The sequence below is a fragment of the Aythya fuligula genome, chromosome 12 (assembly GCF_009819795.1).
Source record: "Aythya fuligula isolate bAytFul2 chromosome 12, bAytFul2.pri, whole genome shotgun sequence".
NCBI lineage: Eukaryota > Metazoa > Chordata > Aves > Anseriformes > Anatidae > Aythya > Aythya fuligula.
Window position 1 is genome coordinate 1590234 of NC_045570.1, and position 9767 is coordinate 1600000.

A 9767-nucleotide genomic window follows, 5' to 3' on the forward strand; every position below is an offset into this window, starting at 1 on the left:
ACACCAAAACCAGTAGTTTGTTTTTGAAACCCAGCTCTGCTGCCTATTATCTATCATTCAAGGGGTGGCCTCAACAAAAGTTGTGTCAGCAGAAGGGATGGGATGGCAGGAAGACAGAAATGAATTCCTACAGCCAGGACCTGCTCTCAGTCCAGAAAACTAGGTACAAAATTGTACCCTAAGTGGTGCAGCACTGTCACATTTTGAAATAAAGTTGAAGCACTGAGACATTTTTCCTTAGTGCTGACTCCCTCTGGGCATTCCAAAGACAATTACAATGTTTTCTGTGCATACAAAAGAACTAGGAGGTTTTGTAATCATAGTCCAAGCTTATGCTTCTCTCTTTAAGAGCATTCAATTTTCATGGACATTCATTAACGGGAGGTTAAAACACAATGGCAGAAGAGAAGGCACTGCTTTTATGTCCACATGGTAGTAAACACTCCAAGTTGGAAAAGTAAGTTCAAAATAAAAACCTCTCCATGCTGTTTCCAAATTAGCAGTAAAACAACAGAAAACACACAACTTTCACAGCTTTTTTACTGAAAATTTAATTTTACAAAATACCCTTTTCCATCAAAGAAACTTCCCTGCAATGTACATGAACCCAGCATTTTATAGATCTGTACAGTGAGATATCAGAGAGGTTTGATAGAAGGAAAAAAACTTTTAGCAGACACCTAGTTGCAAAACCTACAACAATGGAAATACAAGTGTGTCTTAAAATGCTAAAGCAAGTAATGCAATATAATTGTTGGATCTATTTGAAATGTGAAAAGTTTCCTTAAAATGGTCCATATGGTATGCAGAACATCACAGCTGGCACAAAACTGACTGTATTTAGGTTTAAACACAGAAACAATATATGTAAGAAACATTTTTTGAAAAATAACCCAAGTGCTGCTATCATAAGGCAAACATACACAAAGGTGCTGACAGCATACAGGTAAATCAACAAAAAAGAAAAAGATGAATACTCAAGTGTTCAAACACTGAACTTTTTTTTTTATATGTTGCCAATAGAAGTTTGAAATATAAACAATGCCAAATCAACGTAGGACACCCTTTTAACTACCTCGGTGTAATGCATATAGCTTTACATAATCTCAACAAATGTGAAACTAGGCATTAACACTCAAATTTCAGCGGTCTAGGCAAGACCTAGTTAGTCTGTTGCATTCTGGCAGCTTTGAATTTTGAAATCCTCTTTGTAGTTTCTTCTGACCCTTCGGACAAAACTTCCTCTGACTTTCGCTCCAGAATGGTGGGCAGGACAGGGTGAGCAATGACTGGGTGTGGTATTACGGAGGGAGACAAAGGCTCCTTTTCTATAACAGTTCCAGAAAATGCCTACAACAGAAAAGAATACTCAAAATGAGCTAATAAAATGCAAATGTGAAGCTATGCCCATAAGGTCATTACCTTATATTAGCCTGATTAGGATTGTTATTTCTTTTAATCAAAAGTAAAGAAATATCTTTAAATCAATGATTGTTCCTTGCATAAGTAACCAAATTGTAATTAACCCCAAAATATAGCTTGTTCAAAGATGACTGAACGAAAGACAATGTCTTAAAAGTACTACTTAATCTCAATCCCACTGCATAAATTATCTAGAAATTTTCTTCCTCACTGAAATGTTCTCAAGAAATAAAACAGATGATGTAATATACAGTTTCATTTTGGATAACAAATTAAGAGATTTTGCAAAGTTAGAGTATGTCAGCATTTCCATCATACATCATATTTTATGACTTAATATCTTCTAATTGCATCAAGCTGATACAGTGCATACAAATTGGCAAGCACGTATTTTGTTTGTTCTTTCTGCTTACCAAATATGATCAAAAAATGGTCAAAGCAATTTATATTTAAGAGAATAGCAAACTTGTTTCCAACTATTTCTGTCTATAAAAGGTCCAATATACATTTATTTTTAAAAATGATAATTTATCTGCAGCCAATTGTATGACTTAATCCTTTTACTTAACTAAGAAACAGCCATAACTATTGGAAAACATCTGAAAAAAGTAACTCGGAATTACTTTTCATATTTTAGAACAAATCACCATATTATGTACTGAAAACACAGAATTCAGACTGTATGAGGACAAGGGGAAGCAGTTTACATCCAAGGTTTGATATCATACTGGGCACAAAAGAATGCACACCAGATTTATTAACTATGCTTAGTTTTGCTTATTCATAACTCAGTTACCAAGAAAAACAAAGCAAAACAAAAAAGCCATTCTTTTCTTGCAGGACCTGAAAAAAGCAGCTTTTTTGTTGGTTTTCTGCTCCAGTGGCCAAACTATGCCTAAAGCCTGTACACAACCGTGTTGTTCTAACAACATGCTCATTTTCAAAAACAGTAAGCAAAATACAACCTAAGAGGATCACGGTAAAATCAGATACAAAAAGGAAAAAAGAAAAAAAAAAAAAAAAAAAAAACAGTGTGAAGCAAATGGTAATGAAGAAATAACGTATTTCGAACACCCACAAAAACGACCAAAAGCTCGACAGCACTTAAGACGGCAGGTCTTTAACAGGAGTGTTTTATTCACTCTACTTCAGTTACTTAGAAAATACAGTATATCCTAGAGCATAATCATGCTGTAATTCAGAACGTGGACTACAATGTAACATCTAATGGGTATGTGGATGTTTTACAAAAATGTAGTCCACAAAATTTGCAGTGTGAGGTGTGAGCTCTACAGATAGATCTTCCACTACGAATCTTCCCATCCCACTTGTATTCATCTGTAGCTGTTCATATGAAAAATAATGATAAACAATAGCTTTCATGAGGAATTCACTTCTTGTCAAAAATATTTTTTCTCAAAAAGTTATTTTCGGTAAAGTTGCCCATTGCACTGAGAACTACAGAAAATTCACGGTAGCTTGAAACAGTCTAAGTTCTTACAAAATAAAAGTCAAGAATACTCTATGTCACAAATTTCAAGGCACTGGCTACATTTAATTCTTGCTTAATTCTTCCAGTCACTGTGCAACTGTTTCCCCTTTTGTGGTACAGTCTCTTTCCTTTTCTTTCCTTTTCAGGAAAGTTTCCTGAGCTTTCCAAAAGCAGGAAAATACATGTTTGGGATCACCACTGGCCCTAGTTTGTAACAGGACGAGCAGAAGTGTAATGCTTCCTACTGCTGCATAATTCCTCTGTCTTTGGCAAATCCAAATAGACATTTGGCTGGTATTTGTGTGTTTTCAAACTTCAAAACAATGCCTAGATACTACCTCTATTGTATCTGTGCCTCGGAATATTGACAGAATGAAGGTTACAGAGAATCCTTCCTTCCTTCTCATCAACTGTGCAGTAGAGATTTTACTTTTTTTAAATCCTGCTGTACACCCTGCAGAATTTTCAGGATGGCCCAGTCACAGGCCCACCAGCATGTAACTACTTTGTTGGATCTTTATGGGAGAGTGAGGTCAGGGGAAGGCAACTTCCTTGTTTGCTTCCCTCTGCTCCTAGGACATATATGACAGAAACTTGTCACCTAATTATGTCCTTCTGAAGCAAAAGTAGGAAGGAGTTAGAATATCATTTTAAAGAAATCAAAGAAACTGATGGCATAAGCCACTACATTTGTTGGATTTTTCATTTTTATCCCTGCCAACAATCAATAATTAATTAAAAAGTGTACCTCAGTTGTCCCTGAAGAGGGAGAAAGCTTTTTTGGTAGCTGCTGCTGCCCCTCTTCCTCTTCTTCCTCCAGTATGCCTTCACTGTTGTCACTCTGAGTAGCTTCATCACAGCTAATACTCCTCTGAACTCCTCGTCTGTCATCAAACTCAGCAGCACTGTTCTCACTGGTATCGCTACAAACGCTATTCTCTCTGCTTCGAGACTTCAAAATTGATTTACGAGGGACATATTCTCCATTCACAACATCAACAAAGACTCTATAAAGGAAAATGTTAGCTTTAATAAACCATTTCAGGATCAGATGACAAATTTACAGCGATCTTGCTTTGTCTTTTGTACAAATTATGATGTGCTTTTCCAACTTTTTCACTGTAGAATTACAATACTGTACCTTTGGAGGCTTTTTATTTACCAACATAGAAGAATCAATTCTGCAGAGCAAACACTGTTACGCCCGTTATCTGAGCATATTCTTTCAGCATAAAACATATAGCTCTTTGAAAAGTGTAACAGGAAACAGAGTAGTGTGAGTTACGAAAAACTAGAAAAAAAGGTAAACTAAGCAATTTTCAGGGTTATTTTTGTAAAGAGAAGTAGGAGGTCAGAATGATAGTTTTCTAGAATGAAGATTCTTTGTCAATTGTAGAAAATAGAAACAAATACTTCAAACATTCTCTTGCACGTGGAATGGATGAAGCTTTTTCCTGACAAGTGCCATAACCTTCTTTCGTTAAAAAAAACATAATAAAAAAAAAATCAGCTTTTAAAATCAGATCAATATGAAGACACTTTTCAAGTATTAACAGATTGTAATTGATAAAGAGGCTTCTTCCTACAGTTTATACTCCATCTCCATGACTTGAAGAAATCAAGGGTGGGTGGAGCAGAACGAGTGGAATTAGAAGACAGAGACAATTTTATTAAGCTCATAAAGGAGGCTCCCAATGACTGGATGAGTTTTAAGGGTGTTACTCGTTTCTTAACAGCTTTATTCATCACACACTCTTGGGAACACTTGTGAATCTACGCCAGATACAGTTTCTTTGCAAAGCTCAGGGAGACCACCAAGAAATAATCCTCTAACTTATCCTCAGCCCCAGCAACTGTAATTGCAGGAGAGGTTTTTAATTTCTTACACCTTGTGCCACCTTTTTTTTTTTTTTTTAAAAAAAAAAAAAAAAAAAAAAAGATATTTAGGTGCCTGAATACACTGACACGCAAATGCAGTGTGATTTTCACAGACACTTAATCAGCCAACCTAATAGGCGACTATGTTCATCTTTACAAATCCATATACTTAACTCTCCCTTAACCTCTGTTTAACATTTTTACAGCCTGAGTACAATGTTACTTGTGGAGGTCTATGAGTGCAGGTATTCTGCAGGTGAGCATTTCTTTTTGGAGAGAAGAGAGACAGCAATGGACTCAAGTTAGGCAGAAAAAAATGCAAGAGAAACTATGCGAACAGGAGACCTGAGTATGGTCTGAAGATACTGAAAAGATGAGACTAAAACCAGCAGTTATCAAGTGGGAAAGGAGGAGCACTGGCAGTGATAGATTTGGTCAGTTATGTTTGAAAATAAACACAGAAGTGCATTGACAAGACATTAATGACAAAACGTAACAAATCGCTGTATTACTTTATGCAGATGATAGATACTAGCAAATTGAGGTAAATTTCAGAAGCTCTGAAAAAGTGAATAAACAATTAACTGGTAGCTGGAAAAGAAAATTTAAGCTAAGAAATATTTTATCGATATGAAAATATGGCAACCATGCAGAAGCCACAAACTTTCACTCGTAAGTAGTAAATTCAGTTCTATCTGTTTCTTTCAGGAAACAGTAAGATTGTTTGCATGCTGTAGGTGAACACAAATAAAAAGAGAAGGTCTGCTATGAAGAAAGTTCACATGCCAATGCCGTAAATTACACACCGGTAAATGTCTGCTGGGGTTTTGATGTTAGGTAGTTCTGGAGTCGCATGGCCATTGCCATTACTGTTCTTCCTTTTACGCTTGGCTTCTTCTTTCTTCTCACTGAATTTCAAAGTAGTATTTTTTCCTGTGTTTATTCTTACCTGAAAATGGAACACAAATGATGGTTTAGACCATAAAACCAACAATTACTCAGATCAACTGAGTTCTGACGTTCTCCTATCCAAGCAGCTGAGGACTATGAAGCATAGACGAGTTAAATATATGTATGAACAGTAACATTCATAGCGTGAACTGTTTATTCTTTAACATTTGCACTTGGCTGGGGAATTTCTTTGCACTAATGTGCACAGATTTTGCATATAGCCTATGACTATCTGCTTGTGCTGTTCAACAGTCAATTTCATGTTAAGTAAAGTCGTTTTAAAAACTCAGAGACAGGATACTATATTTTGGAACTGCCTGAAACCAGTATAGCAAGGTATACATTTGAATATCATTTCTAATACTGCACTTAAAACTTCAGGATTTAAATGGTAGGTTTCAAGCCTTTCAAAAAGAGTAAATAAATGTCATTTATATTTAGCTCTCTACAATACCTACATAATCTAAAATATGCTATTTTAGATAAAGTATACCGTATATATGTTTTACGCAATCTCTTGACAGAAACATGTCAGTAAATGTACAAACCCTTTTAGGTTCAACAGTATGAGAGAAAAAAATAGTTGGAATAGAGCTATCTCCAACATCTATGTCATCTTCGTCATCACTGTGATAAAAAGTAGAGCCATTAACTTGGCCACCATACAAGTCTGAATTTGTTACTTCTTTCTGGAAGTTGCCCTGAGTAATACAGTCTTCTGCTCTGTACGTCCCATTCAGATCCATCCTCTTATCCTCTCTCTCCTCTTCAGAAGAGGTTGTATCTTCTCCATTTGTCTCAACTGTATCAGGCGTTCTATGAAATGAGAAACATCTCCATGAACCAAGCAAGGCAATTCACACTCCTGAGAGACACTAGCATACAAATAATAAACAAGCCTACATTTTTCTTCACCCAGGTACTACATTTTTAGCCAGATTAGGGAACATTTTTCATACTTGGGGTGAATGTCCATATCTTTTCCATATCAACTAGAAATACCAAAAATGTGACATTCTGGCTAATGACTTAAGTATTGCTTTAGGGTGAGAACAGATCTGAGCATGTCTTTAAACATTAAATGCCTAACTCTGACATTGTAAATGAAGGGTTTTCTTAGCCTGCAGGAAATGGATTTTACTTGCCCCATTTCTACCATCTCAAAGAAAAAGCCTATAACACTGGATTGCAACAGTTGCATAGAGGCAGATTCTGGCACCTTTAGCTTTACAGTGCACGCTTCGTGTTCTGTCCTTCTTCCACCTATTACAATTTCAACTGCATCTATCTTGTCACCCGGTTTAACTTACTATCGGATCCTTTCTGTACAAACAGAAACACACCGTACAGCTTTCTGAACTCCAAACCTGAAAGTGCTATAGCACCACTATACCTGTCAAGTTCACCAAGTATCTCTTCTTGTCTCTCAAGCTCTTCTAAGCGGGCCCAGAGTTCCTCCTCCGACTGATAACAGCCCACTGATTTCATGTCATTTCCATTTGTTGCAGAATCTACCTCAAAACCATTTGATACTTTTGGCTTTGAATGAGGTTTGTGAGCTCTTCTGTATTTCCCTGTACAAGAAAAAAATAAAGAGGATGCAATTACTAATACAATTTGAGTAAATAAATAAATAAATGGAAAGCACAAAGAAATTAAGGAATTTAGAAAATTTTCCATTCCAAATTACTGTTTAACTGTTAAAGTGAAACTGTCAATGAATCAGAGCACCATCAGAGGATAACAGTCTCTGGATGTTATAGAAATACCAGGGCAAAGCAGAGATGTTTGTTTAGAAAGCAGGAGACACTGATCCTATGACATTTTTTATTATATTGTTGGTGGGTGTTTTGGTTTTGGTTCTGTTCTTTTTACCTATTATGCCAAACAGTAGACTTTGATTTTACCTGATAGATAACAGCATGTGAATATGACATTTGCTCGCTATCCTATTAATAGCATATTTTATTAACTGTAAAAACAAACCTAATTTGTACTTTAGCTCATTTTGGACAAAGGCATATATATAATATATATATATATGAAGAGCACTATCTTTTGTTTTGGGTTTCTCTTCCCCCTCCCTTTTTTTTTTTTAATTTATAATGAAGATCATTAAAAATTATCTCCAGAGTAATCTGGAAAATCTGACCAAAATCCAGTCAGTACAAATCATTTGTTTTGGTGAAAAAGATCCATTTTCAAAAGTGTACAAAAGCCTGTCTTTCAAAAACAATACATACAACCCACCTTAAAGTTTCAGAGGTGACCTGAGATGCACACCTGTGAGTAAACAGTAGTCACAGACAAGTTTTTGCTGGCACTTAAAAGCTTTGCTATCTGGAAAAATGGTGCATACAGCACTGAGGATGGGGAATACTTTTTTCCTGCTTGCATACTGTCTAGCACATAGAGACCAAACAGCCTGAAACACTATCACTTTAGTGGTGTCTGTCTGAAGGACAGCACTGCTTCTTGAATCCCCCTTGGCTCTGGGGCACAGCCTGCTCCCTGCATGGTCCAGACAGGTTGGGTGGGGGGGGCATCCCCCATCCCTGCTCATCAGCACTCCCAGCGCAGGTCCTGCACTTCCAAAAAGGAGGGGAGACCCTTCCCCTTCTGTCACTGCCACAAACACCCAACATTGTCTCTCTATGGTCTTTATGAAACACTGCTTTTTGCATCTAGCCAACAGTAATACAATTTCTTAATTATTCAACATGCTTAAAGCTTAAAAGTGTCTTTTTATTAACCAATTTTGTGGCCTTTTTTTAAGAACTCACGTTTTAAAGATATCCTTATTCAAATATGTCATTTTGTACTTTAATCCCGAGATAAATACAAATGCAGTAGCAACATTAAGCAGCAAACAGGTGACTGTAAGTTATGTTAGAAAGTGTGTCCCCTACTGTTCCACTGGATAGTCTTTTTTATTGTGTCATTAAGAAAAGGTTGAAATATATTTCATTAAGATTTATATATAAATTGAGGGAATCTAAGCAATCAGAGTGGCTTTCAACTGGTATAATTACAAAACTAGTAAATAAAATTTGGAAGGATTACTTAATCTATTTCAACTTGATTTTGAGGTTGTGCCCTCCCAATTTCTTTCTGTTCTCCTTCAGCATTAACCACTGACTTGACCACCAAGGTAACCACATGGCTTCCTGAACGTCTGCGCTTCAGCACACCAGTGCTTTTGCCTCCTAATTCTGACAAAAATTCTGCCAGTTAGGAAAACAGGTCAGAGCTCAAAGACAACAGAGGATAACCACTTGCTGCTCCAATACACACTGTGCTCATTCACTGTTACTACAAAGCACTACCAGTAACTTCATACACTCACCAAAATAGGGAAACATTAAAATCCAGTCAAATGAAGAGTCAGTAATACACTAATGAGATGCTTGGGATGCTTGTTTTTGTCCTCATCGTAGCTACAGCCCATTTCCCTATGAACAAAAATGATCCCCAGGCTGATAAAAGCCCAGCCTGCCTCATAATAATCAGTAAATTGTTATTTTAGCCAAGTCTCCTGCAATCTCGGTAAAGACCAGTATGGACAGAGAAAATACATACTTCCCACTTAGACATTTTTAGCAAAAATTAAGGTGTTTACAGAGAGCAACACTCGTGGAATTTTAAGATACAATGAAAAGCTATGGAAAGGCTGAGTAGCATCCCCAGTATCCTGCTGGAGTAACACTAGTAGCATGTTACTACAATGGCTGCATTTCCCAGAGAGTTACATTTTCTGCTTTGCAATGGTATCCATGTGAGCAGAGATGTCCCCTTCAGTCAACCTCCCACTGATTTATTCCAGAAAAGTGTAACAGCCAACTGCCCCACTTGGCCATCTGCAAATCCCCAACTCCTGCTCCTTCTCAAAACGTCCAGTGGATGATGCTATTTGCAGACTGTCGAAGCACTTCTTCCTCCAACTTTGCCTGAGTCTCACCTGTCAAGCACCACTTCAGCTAGCACAGAAATCAGGCAGTTCCTTATCACAACTATCTGTGCTTCC

General features: G+C 36.9%; 1 protein-coding gene across 1 annotated transcript in view; it reads right to left on the bottom strand.

Annotated features, from left to right (window-relative positions):
• Positions 1-522: 522 nt before the first annotated feature.
• The window catches only part of URI1 (URI1 prefoldin like chaperone), a 40811-nt gene continuing 31566 nt past the window's right edge, over positions 523-9767 (bottom strand). The window contains exons 7-11 of the mRNA XM_032195416.1: positions 7137-7317; positions 6292-6559; positions 5599-5741; positions 3663-3921; positions 523-1350 (exon numbers count right to left, since the gene is read on the bottom strand). Coding sequence (XP_032051307.1) covers positions 1162-1350; positions 3663-3921; positions 5599-5741; positions 6292-6559; positions 7137-7317 — 1040 coding nt within the window. The 3' untranslated portion in view covers positions 523-1161. The remainder of the gene's footprint in view (positions 1351-3662; positions 3922-5598; positions 5742-6291; positions 6560-7136; positions 7318-9767) is intronic.